A 20120-nucleotide genomic window follows, 5' to 3' on the forward strand; every position below is an offset into this window, starting at 1 on the left:
AGGGTACACAGATTTACCTTCTGCTGCCACTCTGCCACCAGCTATTACGTCAAAAAATAGCTATATCTGTCTGTGTAATTTGTTGTAAAAACAAAACTACAAAGCCATAAAAAAAAAAAGGTTTAATTTTTCTGAGGTGCCCGGGTTGAAAAATGTGTTGTCCCAGTTGTGTATTGGACACAATGTGGGCTACACGACCGCTGTCTGGGACCTCCTGCCTGCTGTGTTTATTTACAGCCCTGGTATCACCGCTAGGTACCAGGGCTATTATGTCACGCTGCCTGCCAGCTGCCACACTCACACTACTCCTCCATTCCTCCTGCTGATGCTGCTGTCTGTCTGTGTTTCCCAACGCCAGGGTACACAGATTTACCTTCTGCTGCCACTCTGCCACCAGCTATTACGTCAAACAATAGCTGCTCACATTACTCCTCCATTCCTCCTGCTGCTGCTGCTGCTGTCTGTCTGTCTGTGTTTCCCAACGCCAGGGTACACAGATTTACCTTCTGCTGCCACTCTGCCACCAGCTATTACGTCAAAAAATAGCTATATCTGTCTGTGTAATTTGTTGTAAAAACAAAACTACAAAACCATAAAAAAAAAAAAAAGGTTTAATTTTTCTGAGGTGCCCGGGTTGAAAACTGTGTTGTCCCAGTTGTGTATTGGACACAATGTGGGCTACACGACCGCTGTCTGGGACCTCCTGCCTGCTGTGTTTATTTACAGCCCTGGTATCACCGCTAGGTACCAGGGCTATTATGTCACGCTGCCTGCCTGCTGCCACACTCACACTACTCCTCCATTCCTCCTGCTGATGCTGCTGTCTGTCTGTGTTTCCCAACACCAGGGTACACAGATTTACCTTCTGCTGCCACTCTGCCACCAGCTATTACGTCAAACAATAGCTGCTCACATTACTCCTCCATTCCTCCTGCTGCTGCTGCTGCTGTCTGTCTGTCTGTGTTTCCCAACGCCAGGGTACACAGATTTAACTTTCTGCTGCCACTCTGCCACCAGCTATTACGTCAAAAAATAGCTATATCTGTCTGTGTAATTTGTTGTAAAAACAAAACTACAAAACCATAAAAAAAAAAAGGTTTAATTTTTCTGAGGTGCCCGGGTTGAAAACTGTGTTGTCCCAGTTGTGTATTGGACACAATGTGGGCTGCACGACCGCTGTCTGGGACCTCCTGCCTGCTGTGTTTATTTACAGCCCTGGTATCACCGCTAGGTACCAGGGCTATTATGTCACGCTGCCTGCCTCATTGACTGCCTGCTGCCACACACTCATCCTCCTCCTCCTGCTGCTGAATTTACCTCCTGCTGTCTGTGTGTTTCCACTGCCAGGGAGCACATACAATGGCGCTTCCAACATGCGTGCGCCACCAGCTATTTGTTACGCTCAAAAATAGCTGCATTTCTTTAAAAAAAAAAATTTGAAAAGAGAAATAAGTGAAGAAGAAGACGATATAGAAGAAGATGAAGAAGATGAAGAAGAAGAAGATGAAGAAGAAGAAGATGAAGATGATGAAGAAGAAGAAGGAGAAGATGAAGAAGATGAAGATGAAGAAGATGAAGAAGATGAAGAAGAAGATGAAGAAGAAGATGAAGAAGAAGATGAAGAAGATGAAGATGAAGATGATGAAGAAGAAGAAGATGAAGAAGAAGATGAAGATGATGAAGAAGATGAAGATGATGATGAAGAAGAAGAAGATGAAGAAGATGATGAAGAAGATGAAGAAGAAGATGAAGAAGTTGAAGATGAAGAAGATGAAGAAGATGAAGATGAAGAAGATGAAGAAGATGAAGAAGATGAAGAAGATGAAGAAGAAGAAGATGAAGAAGTAGAAGAAGTAGAAGAAGATGAAGAAGATGAAGAAGAAGAAGAAGAAGAAGAAGAAGAAGAAGAAGAAGAAGAAGAAGAAGAAGAAGAAGAAGAAGAAGAAGAAGAAGAAGAAGAAGAAGAAGAAGAAGAAGAAGAAGAAGAAGAAGAAGAAGAAGAAGAAGAAGAAGAAGAAGAAGAAGAAGAAGAAGAAGAAGAAGAAGAAGAAGAAGAAGAAGAAGAAGAAGAAGAAGACAATGAAGAAGAAGAAGAAGACAATATAAAAGAAGAAGAAGAAGAAGAAGAAGACAATATAAAAGAAGAAGAAGAAGAAGAAGAAGACAATATAAAAGAAGAAGAAGATGAAGAAGATGAAGAAGATGAAGAAAAAGATGAAGAAGATGAAGAAGAAGATGAAGAAGAAGAAGAAGAAGACAATATAAAAGAAGAAGAAGAAGATGAAGAAGAAGAAGAAGATATAGAAGATAAAGAAGAAGAAGAAGAAGATATAGAAGATAAAGAAGATATAGAAGATAAAGAAGAAGAAGAAGAAGAAGAAGAAGAAGATATAGAAGATAAAGAAGAAGAAGAAGAAGATATAGAAGATATAGAAGAAGAAGATATAGAAGATATAGAAGATATAGAAGATAAAGAAGAAGAAGAAGAAGTATATACAGTACTGAACAAATTTCTGGACACAACTTCTCTTTTCAACTTTTTTTTTTTAAAGGAACATCCCCACATAATCACTTGCTGTTGTTACTTGGAAAAAAAGAGGTTTCTTGCATCATTCACCCTCAAAACAAGTGTTGGAAGCTATTTAAGGCCATTTCGAATAGTCAGCTCGAATAATGAGCTCGAATACCGACTCGAATAGTGAGCTCGAATTCCGAGGTCGAATCGAATAGTAAAAATTATTCGACTCGAATATTCGACTGATCTCGAATAATTTACTATTCGAATTCGACCTAACTCGAATTTTGAAAAGGGGTATTTGAGCACCACTACCCCCAAGTATTAGGTAGCTACAGGAACCTCCAGTACTAAGTAGCTAGATTTGCACCTGACTGAAGGGAAATCTCAGCAGTGGAATGCTGAGAGCAGAGTAAGTAACCTGTCATTTATCAGGACTCTGCATACGAAAGGAGGGAGGGAGGCGCTCTGGGAGAGGAGCGAGACGCCTTTCCATCATCAGGCGCCTGTAGGCACGCTGTAGGTAAGGCTGTTTATTGTGCAGCCTTAACCACTGTTTTTAGATTTTTCTGCAGTCATTGCTATCACTATGCTACCAAACTTTTAGCAGTCATGTGACTAACTGAGACTCTTGTACTGGGGTTTTAAATAGCAATAGGCCTCCTTTACATGGCAGGCTGAACTGCATACTCGTTGGGCAGTTAAGTTGTCTGCCAGCAGCCATGAGCACAATTTGGGTGCAATTAAAATACAGCTGAACAGCATTACGGTAACACCACCACGCATGTCATTGCTTGACCTGGCAGCAGAAATCTGCAACATGCTGCATCTGAGCACAGCCGCAGGCCACACTCAGATGTTGCTCCAGGGAAGGAGGTTGTTTTGACTCTTCACCACCAGTACCGATCCCCAGAAAGTGCCAGACCGCTGCACGGGAGTAGCTGGCAGGTGGTATATTCACTGCTGTCTTCCATGTGAAAGAGGCCATAAGTAATAGTTTAGATTTGTAGATTGAGGCTTAGCTCCACATTGAAAAAAAAAAAAATAATACCTACATCTGTAATGCGGATACAATTTTCGTAAAACTCTATGTGAAAAATGATGGGAGTTTCTTGCCGTCTGTACAAGGTGCCTGTGCGTTAGTAGAACTATTTGTATTGTCTCATCTTGTGATTCACTCTAAATGCAATGATGCAGTATCTACCGTATATACATATTTTACATGTTCTTGGTTTTCATTTTTTTCCTGCAGTTTGGCTATATACTACCTTAATGCTATATCAAAGGCGTACAAGAATGCAAACATTGAGTTCAAGAAAAAAATGCAGAGGGTATGTTTTATTTTAAATATAATGTCATAACTATGACCCTGTGTGACTGTCGTTGTTAGTATTATGACACTTACACAAATTTGAATGTTTTTGTTCTGATGAATAGGCATTAGGGACAGACTTTGGCCTGTGCAGGCCGCCCTCTGGTGCCCAAGTAGATATATCACAGTCAGATTGTCCTCATGTATGCACCGCCATCCAGCCAGGCAGCGAGGCTGCATACTGTATTTGAGTGAGTCTTCAATGAAGACTGATGACTTATGACTAACTCGCTGTGCGCCTCCTCACCTCATACCCCCAGCTCAGCTGTTAGAGGATCCTGTAATCAATGCTGCTGCTTATTCCTGCTGCCCAGTGCTTAGTGTACTGCTCTGTCCTTTGCCTTCTCCTTGTGTGTCTGCCTCTTCTTACTTCTACACACTGATTTCTCTCCATGGACCTTATTCAATTAACTTTTTCCAGCACTTTGCAATTGAAAAAAAACTAAAAAGTTGGAGAAAAAGTACTTTCAAAATTACTTTCAGTATTATTAACAATTATTAACATTTTTTTCTGCTTTTAGACCCTAAAATACAGGAGAAAAATCATATTCTAAAGAGGTCCTCCAGCAGCTCCTGCACAGAACTCACCTCCCTGGGATCCAGCGCTGCATTTCTTCTTCCTGTCCTCCTGGGGGGCTCTATTTCTATGGTGAGATCGCTGTCAGTTGTCATGTGACAGGTGGCGATCTCACCCAAGAGACGGGGAGCCTAAGAGGACCTGAAGAAGACAGTTGCGACCAGTGATGATCGTAATCAGCAAAATTACCATTTCGTCAAATTTTGCTTACATTTTCACAATTCCGCCTATACGTAATTACGATTTGTAAACTACATTGATTTGGTAGTCATTCGTAATTTTGCATAAAAATGTGTGTAATTTTAACGAGATTTCGCGTAATTTTGTGCCAACTTTGGTGGTTAATAGCAAAGCCCCCATACATGCTATTGACACCAAAATTGCTACCTATGTTAAAGGGAATAGTGGGTACAAGGGGAAACATTATCCAAAAAGACCATATTGTTTTTGAGAAAATCGATTTTAAAAATGCAAAGAAAAAATTGTTTTTAAACTTTGAAAAATGACAGTTTAAAAACCATTTTTCTTTGCATTTTCAAAATCGATTTTCTCAAAAACTACAATGTCTTTTTGAAAAATTCTTTTTCTGCCTTTTACCTAATAGTCTCCTTAAAGTGGACCCAAATAAAAAAAAAACTACATTGTACCATTAAAAACTATTTGCTAAGTTATAATAATAAATAGCAGCAATTTTTTCGCTATTTTTTTTTTTTGTGTGAGGCAGTAACCCCTCCCCTCCTTTGAAATTGCCGGGGAAAAAACTGGCAGACTGTGGTGGAGTGGGAGGTGTCCGGCAGGTGTCCGGCAAAGGAGGAGATAGGAGGAGGAGATGGGAGGAGGAGACCTTGTGGGTGAAGTCATCCGGTGGCGCCACCTGTCAAAAAGTTTGTGCGGAGAGGAGGGTAGCGCCAGGAGAAAGACTCGTGCCAGGGACGCCAGAGCCATTTGATGAGGACCAGCGCCAGGAGGAAGCCAGAGATGCCAGGAGCCGTGAGCCGCAAGGAGCCACCTGGAGGGAGCCGTGAGCCGCCAGGAGGGAGCCGCCGGGAGCCGCAAGTAGCCGCCAGGAGGGAGCCGTGAGCCACCAGGAGGGAGCCGTGAGCCGCCGTGAGCCGACAGGAAGGAGCCGTGAGCCGACAGGAGGGAGCCGTGAGCCGCCAGGAGCCGTGAGCCGTGACAGAGAGCCTTCCACATCGGATCCAGAAGGAGAGGGCTGATGTCGCCGGTGGAGTTCCTGCTTCAGTGCAGGGGCAAATACAGGATTTTCAAGGGGGGGTCCTGATAGGTCTCTTTTGGCAAGCCGCACACTACCGCGCATGGGTTTGCCCACAAAATCCACATGATGCACATCATTTCTCCGCAAAATACACACAATGCGCAGTGTTTCCCTACAAAGTACACATGATACAGTAGTGTTTCGCCAAAATATATATAATGTGGCAGTGATTAAGTAGCCAGATAACCCCCCTTTATTATGGATAACGAAATTACCCCACCCCTCTTTAGTATAGGTGACCAGATGACCCCCATTTATCACACAGGTAGCCAGATGAGGCCCCCCCAGTTAGTATAAGTAACCACATGATCCCCAATTATAGTATATAGTCAGATGACTCCCCGTTCAGTACATTCCCCCTTGTATTTCGCCAGATCCCCCTTGTATATATAGCCAGTGTATATAGTCATATCCCCTGTATATATAGCCAGAGATCCCCCCCCCATGTATATACCCATATACCCACTGTATGTAGCCTGATGCCTCCCCCTGCATATAGCCAGTGTATATAGCCTGATCCCCCTGCATATACCCAGTGTGTATAGCCAGATCCCCCTGCATATAGCCAGTGTGTATAGCCAGATCCCCCTGCATATAGCCAGTGTATATAGCCAGATCCCCCTGCATATAGCCAGTGTGTATAGCCAGATCCCCCTGCATATAGCCAGTGTGTATAACCAGATCCCCCTGCATATAGCCAGTGTGTATAGCCAGATCCCCCTGAATATAGCCAGTGTATATAGCCAGATCCCCCTGCATATAGCCAGTGTATATAGCCAGATCCCCCTGCATATAGCCAGATCATCCTGCATATAGCCAGTGTATATAGTCAAATCCCCCTGCATATAGCCAGTGTATATAGTCAGATCCCCCCTGTATATATAGCCAGATGAACCCCCCTCTCTCCCTCTCACATATGGTGGATCATGGAATGGCTGGCTGGCTTCCAAATATCCCCCCACCCCCCCCCCCCACCCTGCCTCTCAGTGAGTTCTGGCTGCACTTACCTTATCCAGACTCCAGCTCATCCAGCAGCAGTACATCTCTCTCCATGGACGCATACTCTGATGTCCAATGGCCTTCAGGGGGGGGGGGGGAGCGTGGCCACTGCAGCTGGATGGCGTGGTGATGTCACGTTAGAGCCAGGATGAAAGGTAGCCAACTAGCCATGGAGACCTGGGACGCCATTACCGCAGCCGAGAAAGGTAATGTATCTCTGCGCTGCACCCCTAGTACCCCCGCTCTCATACTGCCAGTCAGAGAGACCCTTCCCCAGGGGCGTAACTAGAATCACTGGGTCCCCCTGCGAAAATGAGGATGGGGCCCTCCCCATAGGCACCAAATAATCGTAACGGGGCAGCATTTCACTATAAAATAATCCTAATGCAGCAATGCTTCAATAGAAAATAATCCTAATGCAGCAATGTTTCCCCAGAAATGAATCGTAAATTGGGCAGCATTTCACCAGAAATGAATCGTAAATTGGGCAGCATTTCACCAGAAATGAATCGTAAAATGGGCAGCATTTCACCATAAAATTATCGTAAAGTGGGCAGCATTTCACCATAAAATAATTGTAAAGTGGGCAGCATTTCACTATAAAATAATTGTAAAGTGGGCAGCATTTCACTAGAAATTAATCAAAAATTGAGCAGCATTTACCTATAAAATAATGGTAAAGTGGGCAGCATTTCACCATAAAATAATCGTAAAGTGGGCAGCAGTCGCCAGAAAAAAATCGTAATGTGGGCAGCAGTCATCAGAAAATAATCGTAATGTGGGCAGCAGCCATCAGAAAGTAATCGTAATGTGGGCAGCAGCCAGCAGCCATCAGAAAATAATCGTAATGTGGGCAGGAGTCACCAGAAAATAATCTTAAAGTGGGCAGCAGTCACCAGAAAATCACAGTGTGGGCAGCAGACACCAGAAAATTGCAATGTGGGCAGCAGTTACCAGAAAATTGCAATGTGGGCAGCAGTCACCAGAAAATTGCAATGTGGGCAGCAGGCACCAGAAAATCGCAATGTGGGCAGCAGTGACCAGAAAATCGTAATGTTGGCAGCAGACACCTGAAAATCACAATGTGGGCAGCAGTGACCAGAAAATCGTAATGTGGGCAGCAGACACCTGAAAATGGCAATGTGGGCAGCAGTCACCAGAAAATCGTAATGTGGGCAGCAGCCATCAGAAAATAATCGTAATGTGGGCAGCAGCCAGCAGCCATCAGAAAATAATCGTAATGTGGGCAGGAGTCACCAGAAAATAATCTTAAAGTGGGCAGCAGTCACCAGAAAATCACAGTGTGGGAAGAAGACACCAGAAAATTGCAATGTGGGCAGCAGTTACCAGAAAATTGCAATGTGGGCAGCAGTTACCAGAAAATTGCAATGTGGGCAGCAGTCACCAGAAAATTGCAATGTGGGCAGCAGTGACCAGAAAATCGTAATGTTGGCAGCAGACACCTGAAAATCACAATGTGGGCAGCAGTCACCAGAAAATCGTAATGTGGGCAGCAGACACCTGAAAATCACAATGTGGGCAGCAGTCACCAGAAAATCGTAATGTGGGCAGCAGACACCTGAAAATGGCAATGTGGGCAGCAGTCACCAGAAAATCGTAATGTGGGCAGCAGGCACCAGAAAATCGCAATGTGGGCAGCAGTGACCAGAAAATCGTAATGTGGGCAGCAGACACCTGAAAATCACAATGTGGGCAGCAGTCACCAGAAAATCGTAATGTGGGCAGCAGTCACCAGAAAATCGTAATGTGGGCAGCAGACACCTGAAAATCGTAATGTGGGCAGCAGCAGACACCTGGAAATCACAATGTGTGCAGCAGACACCAGAAAATCGCAATGTGGGCAGCAGTTACCAGAAAATCGCAATGTGGGCAGCAGGCACCAGAAAATCTCAATGTGGGCAGCAGTGACGAGAAAATCGTAATGTGGGCAGCAGACACCTGAAAATTGTAATGTGGGCAGCAGACACCTGAAAATCATAATGTGGGCAGCAGACACCTGAAAATTGTAATGTGGGCAGCAGACACCTGAAAATCATAATGTGGGCAGCAGACACCTGAAAATCGCAATGTGGGCAGCAGTGACCAGAAAATCGTAATGTGGGCAGCAGACACCTGAAAATCGTAATGTGGGCAGCAGACACCTGAAAATCGTAATGTGGGCAGCAGACACCTGAAAATCGTAATGTGGGCAGCAGACACCTGAAAATCGTAATGTGGGCAGCAGACACCTGAAAATCATAATGTGGGCAGCAGACACCTGAAAATCGCAATGTGGGCAGCAGTGACCAGAAAATCGTAATGTGGGCAGCAGACACCTGAAAATCGTAATGTGGGCAGCAGACACCTGAAAATCGTAATGTGGGCAGCAGACACCTGAAAATCGTAATGTGGGCAGCAGACACCTGAAAATCGTAATGTGGGCAGCAGACACCTGAAAATCGTAATGTGGGCAGCAGTGACCAGAAAATCGTAATGTGGGCAGCAGACACCTGAAAATCGTAATGTGGGCAGCAGACACCTGAAAATCGTAATGTGGGCAGCAGACACCTGAAAATCGTAATGTGGGCAGCAGACACCTGAAAATCGCAATGTGGGCAGCAGACACCTGAAAATCGCGATGTGGGCAGCAGTGACCAGAAAATCGTAATGTGGGCAGCAGACACCTGAAAATCGTAATGTGAGTAGCAGACACCTGAATATCGTAATGTGGGCAGCAGACACCTGAATCATAATGTGGGCAGCAGACAGTTGAAAATCACAATGTAGGCAGCAGACACCTGAAAATCGTAATGTGGGCAGCAGACACCTGAAAATCGTAATGTGGGCAGCAGACACCTGAAAATCATAATGTGGGCAGCAGGCACCTGAAAATCACAATGTGGGCAGCAGACCTGAAAATCGTAATGTGGGCAGCAGACACCTGAAAATCGTAATGTGGGCAGCAGACACCTGAAAATCGTAATGTGGGCAGCAGTGACCAAAAAATCGTAATGTGGGCAGCAGAAACCTGAAAATCACAATGTGGGCAGCAGTCACCAAAAAATCGGAATGTGGGCAGCAGACACCTGAAAATCACAATGTAGGCAGCAGACACCTGAAAATCGCAATGTAGGCAGCAGACACCTGAAAATGTAATGTGGGCAGCACACACCTGAAAATCATAATGTGGGCAGCAGACACCTGAAAATCACAATGTAGGCAGCAGACACTAGAAAAAAAAATGCACTGGTGAAAAAAAAACAATTCACTTACCTGACAGAAGTCTTCTCCTCTCCTGGCATCTGGCACACAGCTCCCCGACGATCCTCCTGCAGCACATCTCCCGCGCTGACAGGCAGAGTGCAGGGCAACGGCAAGATGGCTCCCGAAGCCCTGTACTGGAGACACAAATAGTCTCCAGAGCAGGGCTTCGGCAGCCATCTTGCCGTAGCCCTGCTCTGCCTCTCGGGAGACTGCGGGGCTGCGGGGAAGAAGTTGTACACCTGACTGGGGGGTCCTGCAATCGGGAGGGCGACAGCGCTCCCCCCACACATGGCTGGCAGGCCCCGGGCCCCCCTGCTGCGCACACACATGAGCAGGCGCCAGGCGGCAGCTGCAGTACATTCAGTGGCTGCCGCTGCTCAGATTCAGGAGGCACTTCCTGTCTAGGTGCGAGGAGGTGGTTCCAGACACCCGGAACACCCCCTTCCGTGCGCCAGTGCAGTGAGTATCACCTTTTTTCCCCTCCAGCTTCACACATCACCTGGCTATCCTGGGGGATGTCACGGCCGTTTTCGCGCGCATTTTCGCGTTTGCGCGCAATCTCAAATTTGCATGTCAGGGAGGGCAGCTGATGACAAACACACCCATGATCTAAAACCTCCTACTAAGCTCAGAAGTAATGGCTGCCACCTGTATAACCCTAGTTATGAAAAGAGAAGGGTGAAAAGCATGCACTGAAATGCTCATAGGCTTGAAGGAGTGTTTATTTATCTTTGTATGTATCAGAGTGGTGCAACTACATATTTTGAATTCAAACATTTTTTGGTTTGGGTCCACTTTAATATATGTACCAATTAGGGTAGCAATAGCATGTATGGGGGCTTTGCCATTAACCGCTAAAGTTGGCACAACATTTCGTGAAATTGCGTGGAAATTATGTGAAAAATTACACAAAATTATGAAATACTACTTTTACATACGAAATCAATTACGATTTTCCCCGAAATTTCGCATTACGATGCGATGCATAAATGTGAATTTCGATGCGAAATTTCACATATAAGAAATTTCGGCCCACCACTGGTTGAAACTGTCTGGATCCAAGGGAGGTGAGCTCCGCATGTCACAACGCTCTGCTCTCTGCATATTCTGGTTGGCAGTCACCCTGATCCATTCTTGGGATTACCAAAAACCGCATCTTTTATTCACCCCCAGGCATGGGCTGAAATTCGGATTCGGGTGATCCGGATAGTTACTATCCGGATTTCATCCAGTAATGCTGTGCGGGCTGGGCGGGGGGTCAAGCTTACCTATCTGACGTCTTCTTCCCTGGCTGGCAGATAACATGCAATGCACAGTGAGTTAAGGCCCATACACACGTCGGATTTTAGCGAATGACCCGTCGTTTGAACGTTCCGTCGTTCGGACGTTTTCGCGTCAAATCCGACGTGTGTACAAACTATCGTTCGGGTGATAAGACTGGTTACCAACGATCCGCCACTGTGCATTGCATGTTATCTGCCAGCCAGCATCAGCCTGCAGACGTCCCCTGATCTCCTGAGAGAGGGGGTGTTCCAACTTTTTAGCATACCCCACAAAATAGCATACAAATGCTACTGAGCATGTGCAAAGTCATGCAGGTCATACATTTACCCCATAATGCCCATCAGCAGCTGAGGGATAGAGACATACTATGACTGTGTGCAAGAAAAGGTGAATGGGTGGTGAGAGACATCACTGGCGCATTTAGCTGGGTGTCTGGAATGCGTACGTACAAAAAGGGTGCCCGGACAAAAAGGGCGCGGGGTGTAAACGCTAATTAATAATTAATCATTAATAGCGTTTATAAAAATAGTGTGCTATATTTCGTTTACAAATAATGATTTACAAAATTATAAATCCTTAAATAATGTTTATGAAATCGGCAATTGTGAAAACGTTAATCTTCCCTGTTTGAAAAGTGAAACTTATAATTACGTTTATTAAAAAAACGATAATATATGTTTAATTGTTATAATTATATATTATTGTGAATAACCTTCATTTATGGTTTGTTCTTATAATAAAATCTGAAAATATTCTTTATAACGATGATATAAATATAACTACGTTCGTAATAAGTGTTGTAAAACATTAGTAAGTATTACTAAAATTTTACTAAAACTATACCTAAGCCTACTCTCACACAGAACCCTCCCTGTACCTATCCCTAACCCCTAGACCCCCCCTGGTGGTGCCTAAACCTAAGACCCCCCCTGGTGGTGCCTAAACCTAAGACCCCCCTGGTGGTGCCTAAACCTAAGACCCCCCTGGTGGTGCCTAAACCTAAAACCCCCCTGGTGGTGCCTAAACCTAAGACCCCCCTGGTGGTGCCTAAACCTAAAACCCCCCTGGTGGTGCCTAAACCTAAGACCCCCCTGGTGGTGCCTAAACCTAAGACCCCCCTGGTGGTGCCTAAACCTAAGACCCCCCTGGTGGTGCCTAACCCTAAGACCCCCCTGGTGGTGCCTAAACCTAAGACCCCCCTGGTGGTGCCTAACCCTAAGACCCCCCTGGTGGTGCCTAAACCTAAGACCCCCCTGGTGGTGCCTAAACCTAAGACCCCCCTGGTGGTGCCTAACCCTAAGACCCCCCCTGGTGGTGCCTAAACCTAAGACCCCCCTGGTGGTGCCTAAACCTAAGACCCCCCTGGTGGTGCCTAAACCTAAAACCCCCCTGGTGGTGCCTAAACCTAAGACCCCCCTGGTGGTGCCTAAACTTAAACCCCCCCTGGTGGTGCCTAAACCTAAGACCCCCCTGGTGGTGCCTAACCCTAAGACCCCCCTGGTGGTGCCTAAACCTAAGACCCCCCTGGTGGTGCCTAAACCTAAGACTCCCCTGGTGGTGCCTAAACCTAAGACCCCCCCTGGTGGTGCCTAAACCTAAGACCCCCCTGGTGGTGCCTAAACCTAAGACCCCCCTGGTGGTGCCTAAACCTAAAACCCCCCTGGTGGTGCCTAAACCTAAGACCCCCCTGGTGGTGCCTAAACCTAAAACCCCCCTGGTGGTGCCTAAACCTAAGACCCCCCTGGTGGTGCCTAAACCTAAGACCCCCCTGGTGGTGCCTAAACCTAAGACCCCCCTGGTGGTGCCTAACCCTAAGACCCCCCTGGTGGTGCCTAAACCTAAGACCCCCCTGGTGGTGCCTAACCCTAAGACCCCCCTGGTGGTGCCTAAACCTAAGACCCCCCTGGTGGTGCCTAACCCTAAGACCCCCCTGGTGGTGCCTAAACCTAAGACCCCCCTGGTGGTGCCTAACCCTAAGACCCCCCTGGTGGTGCCTAACCCTAAGACCCCCCTGGTGGTGCCTAAACCTAAGACCCCCCTGGTGGTGCCTAAACCTAAAACCCCCCTGGTGGTGCCTAAACCTAAGACCCCCCCTGGTGGTGCCTAAACCTAAGACCCCCCTGGTGGTGCCTAAGACCCCCCTGGTGGTGCCTAAACCTAAGACCCCCCTGGTGGTGCCTAACCCTAAGACCCCCCTGGTGGTGCCTAAACCTAAGACCCCCCTGGTGGTGCCTAAACCTAAGACCCCCCTGGTGGTGCCTAAACCTAAGACCCCCTGGTGGTGCCTAAACCTAAGACCCCCCTTACTGATCACTTTATTATGTGGATAATAATGTTTTACTAATTGTGGCTGCAAAAAATATATTGCAATTTGCGTTACGTACTGATCGCTTTATTTTGTGAATAATAATGTTTTACAAACAGTAAGGGATAAAACTTTAAATAATGTTTCAATTAGTTAAATAAGATAAATATGTTTAGTATTTTTATAAACGTTATTTGGCACGGGTGCATATTATAAACGTAAATCACCACAAGCACAGTTATAAATCATTAAAAATCTCCGGGCGCCGTTTGTAAACGTTATTTATCTACGGCACCCTTTTTTATCCTGCTCGGCGCCCATTAAATGTTATTTATTATGAGAGTGAATTTTGGCGCCCTTTTTGTCCACTAGCTGCCTGCGCCCTTTCCAACAATAATTTTGTTTAAATTGTAGAAAAGAGATGAGGAAAAAAGCAAGCGGAATAACACGGTGTCAACCAACGAGTTAATGCAAGATTTAGAAGAGCTTTTGCCACCTAGTGTAAGATTTGCAATCAAGAAAGAAAATGAGGAGAAAGGTAAGGCTTGTTTGCTACTGAATGACAATTTATGGAATCACTTAGATAAAGAGGAACTGTAAGCCCATTGTGTTATCTTAGCACCCAATTATTGGAATTGTGCACTCAGGGTATAGGGTAGTGGTCCTCAAACTAAGGCCCCCTGAGGCTTTTTAACTGGCCCCCCACACACATGTATTACTTATAGATGCGGACCGTTGCATCTTTAAAAACTGGCAGCCTACATATAGAATAGCAGTGCTGACACCTCCCTTCCACATAGAAGCCAGAAAGAAGTCATTCAATGGCTTCCAGTCATTCACTGTTGTCCAATTGGATGGCAGGTTGTCACTAGTCACCTGGGTATGCTTTTTTGTTTAGCCCGCAAATACTTCTTCAGATTGTGCTGCAGGCTTTTGCAGGCCATTTGGTGACATTATGGCTCACATATGACTTGCTATGTCAGGGTCACAATATCTACACTTGCTGTGTTTGTGACATAATAACTGCACTTTCTGAGTTGGGGGGGGGCATACTATCTGCACGTTAAAATGGTCTGGTTAAATGGGAGACATTAGGGCTGCACATGTTAATAGGAGCTGCCTACAATACCTAGGTACAATGTAATGTCTTTCTACATCATTTTATGTATACTCCGGCCTCTCAGCAGTCTGAAGTATGTTGACCCCACCCTTGACCGAAAAAGTTTGTGGACCCTTGGGATAGGGGGTTTACTTTCAGTACTATACACCTCACTTATCACTGCCAAAACCTTCTAAAAGCTAAATGGCCAGATGGGGACCTTGAGATGGACGTGGAAGAATGGGAAGATGCCTTGGACTCTCATTCCCCAGCCTCCATTGTTGCACTGGTTTACCTGGGTATACATAACATGAGCTCCATGGATTATAGTTGTTTTCTTATTTTTGTAATAAGATTCCTTTTCACTTTTTGTTTCTTTGTTCTTTTTTTCCCTTTTTGTTTATTTGCAATTATGGTATTTTATATATATATATATATATATATATATATATATATATATATATATATATATATATACTGTATATATATATATATATATATATATATATATATATATATATATATATATATATATATATATCTTCTATGCTTGACAATACATTGCCTAGCGGTTGTTATCTGATACAACATCCTAATACACTGCATGTAGTACATTACTGCAAAACACACACGTGACAATGAATACTACATCATTTTCATTACCTGTTTGCTTCGCTGTATGCAAAACAATGCACAGATAATATGTGGTGCCACTTTTATGTTACTTTGCGTTGCGTTCCTGCTTTTACAGGGAATGCAAATCCCACTGTGAACATAGCCTAATTGTTTTGCTGTCTTCACTAGGGATAGTCACTGAGAGACAAATCGTTCCGAGTTGATGCAAATTCTGTATGCAAATTGATGTAGCTTGAAAATGTACCAATCAAATTCCACTTCTGCAGCATTCAATCGGTCCATTTTCAAGCTGTATTTATTTGCATGCAAATAAATTGAGTTGATGCAGAATTATAAAGAGTTTTATACACTGCCTGCTTATATACAGGTGACCAAACAAAAGGGTTGTATTCTGGTTTGAACAATCAGTTAGAAATCAGTTGTATAAATGAATGCATGATTTTGCCGACAGTGTCCAGAAGCTCTGAGACCACCCCCACCTGTGTCCCCTGTGTCTGTGATAATATCTGTAGTGCATGTAACAATAACAATAATATTTATATAGCGCTTTTCTCCCTGGGGACGCAAAGCGCTGTGACCCTGCATTATGCAGTCTCAAAGGCTAGGGAAAAGAGGTGAGTTTTTAGCCTTTTTTTAAAGCTGTCCAGAGAAGGAGCCTCTCGTACTGATTGTGGAAGTGAGTTCCATAGAGTAGGGGCTGCATAGGAAAAGGCCCGAGCACCAAATGTTAAGTGTATCCTGGGAATAACCAGCTTCATCTTGTTGGCAGAGCGGAGGGTGCGTGGAGGGGCATAAAGTTCCAATAGATCCGCTATGTATTTGGGTCCCATGTGGTGTAGAGCCTTGAATGTCAGCAGGCAGATCTTAAAATTGATTCTCCATTTTACTGGCAACCAGTGAAGAGTTTGCAGTACTGGGGTGATGTGTGAGCTGCGGGGGGCATTGGCTAGGAGTCTGGCTGCAGCCTTCTGTACTAGCTGTAAGGGGCGCAGAACCTTATCTGTAGATCCGATTAACAGGGCGTTGCAGTAGTCTAGGCGGGAGGATACAAATGCGTGAACCAGGGCAGGTAGGTCTTCAGCTGGGATAAGGTGTTTTATTTTCGCTATATTTCTTAGATGGAAGAAGGAAGACTTGACGACAGCTGATACCTGCTGTCTGAGTTTTAGATTTCCATCCAGGATCACCCCAAGGTTTCGCACAGAGTCTTTATACTGTACAGTATCTCCCCCAATTGCTAGTTTGAGGTGGTGAGCGTTTTGAACTTTATCCATCATGTGTGGACCACCTACCACCAACACCTCTGTTTTGTCAGAGTTCAGCCTCAGCCAGCTGGTGTTCATCCAATTTTGTAAATCCACTAGACACGCATTTATGGATGCTGATGGGTCTTGGGTGCCAGGCTTGAAGGACAGATACAGTTGTGTGTCATCTGCATAACAATGGTATCCTAAACCATAGTTCTGGATTATTTTGCCCAGTGGGAGCATGTAGACTGCAAAGAGTACAGAACCCTGTGGAACTCCATAGGCAAGTGGCACTGGATTAGAGTAGTGTGTGCCCAGACATACTTGCTGTGTCCTGCCAGATAGGAAGGTCTGAAACCAGCTAAGAACAGTACCCCTTAGGCCACAGTAATTCTTCAGTCGCTGGATTAGTATTTCATGGTCCACAGTATCAAATGCTGCTGACAAGTCAAGAAGAATCAGAATTGAGCAATCACCCTTGTCCCTTGCAGTAAGTAGATCATTCATTACTCAGACTAATGCTGTTTCAGTGCTGTGCCTTTTCCTGAATCCTGACTGAAAAGTATCAAAGATGTTGTTATCTGTAAGCCTGGCTTCTAGCTGGTTGGCGACTGCTTTCTCGATAACTTTTGATAGGAATGGTAAGTTCGCCACAGGTCTGTAGTTGGTTACAGAATCAGGATCTAGTGATGGTTTCTTCAGGAGGGGTTTTATGATTGCTTTCTTTAGTTCTTCTGGGAAAAGTCCACTTTGCAAGGAGCACTGAGTGATTTTGTGAAGTGCTGGCCTGAACAGCGCTGGGCACTGCATTAAGAATCCAGTTGGGCCAGGATCCAGGTCGCAGGTAGTGGGGCGGAGACTTTGAATGAGAATTCCAAAATCTTCTACACTCAGAGTGTCAAAGAATTGCCATGGTGGTACGGTAGTAGGCATATGCAACGTCCAGTGGTCAATTGATGTTGTTGGTGTAATGCTGGCACGGATGCTAGACACCTTGTTTGTGAAGAAGGCAGAGAATTCTTCACACCTTTCCCTGGAGTATGTGGTTGGGGCTTTTAGGCAGGAAGGATTGCAGAGTGATTCCACTGTGTGGAAGAGTTGAGCAGCTCTGTTGTTGGCTGTAGATATTTTGTGCGAGATAAAGTCTGATTTTTTCTTGGTTATTGCTTGTTGGTATTGTCTGAGGTGTTGAACTAGGCTAGATTTGTGCTCCCCAGTCCCTGATTTACGCCACTGTCTTTCTAGTCTGCGCCCTTTCTTGTATGTAGATAATGTGATAGTGTCTGTCACACCTGTGACTGTGTCACCTCGACCAATGGGGCTGGCCATAGATTTGGAACACTTTGGATAAAAATGGCTGCAGCAGTCTTGCCAGTTAGAGAGGGAGTTTCAAAAGAACAATGATCGGCAGGTGAGTTTCTGCCCTGGCTGCCACCCGCCTTTTGTAGTAGAGCTTTTACAATCTTGGTCATCTTCAATACATCTTCTGTAACTATAACTTTTTCTATTAATGTTTGGTTTATGTGCAGCTAAATTCGTTTTTTTAGTGCAACTGATGATATTGCATAGGGACTAGGAATAGACCTGTGGAAGTTGTTATAGAGAATGTAGACATCACAGTGCTCGAGGTGCCATATAAATCAGGTAAACCTCTAAAGATGCATACACATCTTTGACTTATGTCACCCGTCGGTGATCGGGCCTGTAGAGATGCCCGTTAGCTGTGTATCTGAGGCATTCTGTTGCTATGTGGTGGGTGCAGGGAGATGATGTCACATGGCGGACGAGGTAGTGGGGTGCACACAGGAGTTGATCTGCCGGATGGATCTCTTGCAAAGTGGCAGTCAGAGGCTACTGTACACACGCTTTATTATCGAGGTGGTTGTTTTCGGCCGCCTCAGCCAACTTTAGTCAAGCATGTGTACTAGCCCTAAGAGTATTGGAGCCTTTGTTTCCTTAAAGAGGAGCTGTTAGGTATAAGGTCTCAGAGAAAATAAACACATATATCAGTAGCTAAAGATTGGCTGTACTTACATTACATATGCATTTCACTGTCCACGTTTGTACTTCACAGAATTTTTATATAGTATATGCAGAGATTGATGCTCCTGACAGCTCATGGCAGGTTCCATGTCTTTCTGTCTTCTATGAAGCCAATTGTGTAGTCATGTCCTCCCTGCTTCCTGATCACAGAAAAGCTCTTACTGAATAACACAGTGTGCAGTGAATATTAATTAGCCATGTGGCTAGGAACAATAGCTGACTCCTGCAGTGTACTCTGCTGGGAGATTTATCAGTGCTGTGCGCTGGACTGATTACAAGCTGCTGTAACGTCTCATTAGCAGCCGAGGGGAGGGCCCCAGAATGCTTTGCAGTATAGTATGCGGCTTGCGTCCTGCTTGGGTCTAACAGCTTTGCTGATAAGCACACATCAAAGGTAAGAGAGATTTTTATCTTCACTAATGCCTTTTTGGCCTTCTTCTAAACTGTTTAACACAGGAGAATAGAGGTTTAAATTAGCCTCTGCAGCCTGACAGTTACTCTTTAAAGCAGACATGAACTCAGAACTTCCTCTCTGCTCTAAAAGATAAGCAACAACAAGCAACAACATAGTAACCAAAAAGATTTGTTTCTTACAACTTACAGAACTCCTGCAATAAATCTGAAGTGGGTCTGCTTCCTGGTTTTATGGAAGCAGAGAAAGGGTTAACCTCCTCTGTTTACATATTAGCGCAGGAATTTGGCAGTCTCAGCAGGCACAGCTAAAAGCTAATAATTATAAAATTCTTGTGATTACTTACCTATGAGGGGGAATTAGACAGGCTCTTTTCTCAACCCCCCCCCCCCCCCCCCCCAAAAAAAAGAAAAAAAAACACAAAGTGCATTTCTCTGTTTTCCTTGTTTCCTGGGCAAAAGTTCAGCTCCACTTTAAATTGGTTCTGAGCTCTGGTGCTATAATGCTGGGAATACACCATGAGTTTTTCTGGCAGATAGATGGCTCAATAGATAATTTACGACAGGTCCGATCTGATTTCAATTGTTTTTTTCTGATACATTTTTTTCATAGAACTGAATGGAAATCGATCGGAAAAACGATCAGCCAGTAAATCTGCCAAAAAAAACGTATCGTGTATTCCTAGCATAAGTAACACCTACTGATAACACACTAATTACACTCAACTGTAGCTAAATAAACAATAAACACTGCTCAGTGCAGCTGATACAGTATCTACAGCATGTGAAATGAAAACATTTCAGTCTGTTCTATGCAGGAGCTCAGGTTCACTTTTAGGATAAACTTAAAGGAAACCTAAAGTGAGCGGAATAGCGGAATATTTAGGCTGACACATTTACTTCCTTTAAAACAATACCTGTTGCCTGGCTGTCCGGCTGATCCTCTGCCTAATATGTAGCCATAGTCCCTGAACAAACATGCAGATCAGGTGCTCTGACTAAAGTCTGACTAAATTAGTCACATGTTTGTTTCAGATGTGTGATCCGGACACTAGTGATGCCAGAAAGATCAGCAGAACTGCCAGGCAACTT

At 44.7% G+C, this 20120-nt stretch overlaps 1 protein-coding gene across 1 annotated transcript in view; it reads left to right on the top strand.

The window, feature by feature from the left end:
* The window catches only part of LOC137518499 (transmembrane channel-like protein 2-A), a 127990-nt gene that overhangs the window by 107031 nt on the left and 839 nt on the right, over positions 1–20120 (top strand). The window contains exons 18-19 of the mRNA XM_068236435.1: positions 3768–3846; positions 14007–14130. Of these exons, the coding sequence (XP_068092536.1) occupies positions 3768–3846; positions 14007–14130 (203 nt within the window). The remainder of the gene's footprint in view (positions 1–3767; positions 3847–14006; positions 14131–20120) is intronic.

The sequence above is a fragment of the Hyperolius riggenbachi genome, chromosome 1 (assembly GCF_040937935.1).
Source record: "Hyperolius riggenbachi isolate aHypRig1 chromosome 1, aHypRig1.pri, whole genome shotgun sequence".
Lineage (NCBI taxonomy): Eukaryota > Metazoa > Chordata > Amphibia > Anura > Hyperoliidae > Hyperolius > Hyperolius riggenbachi.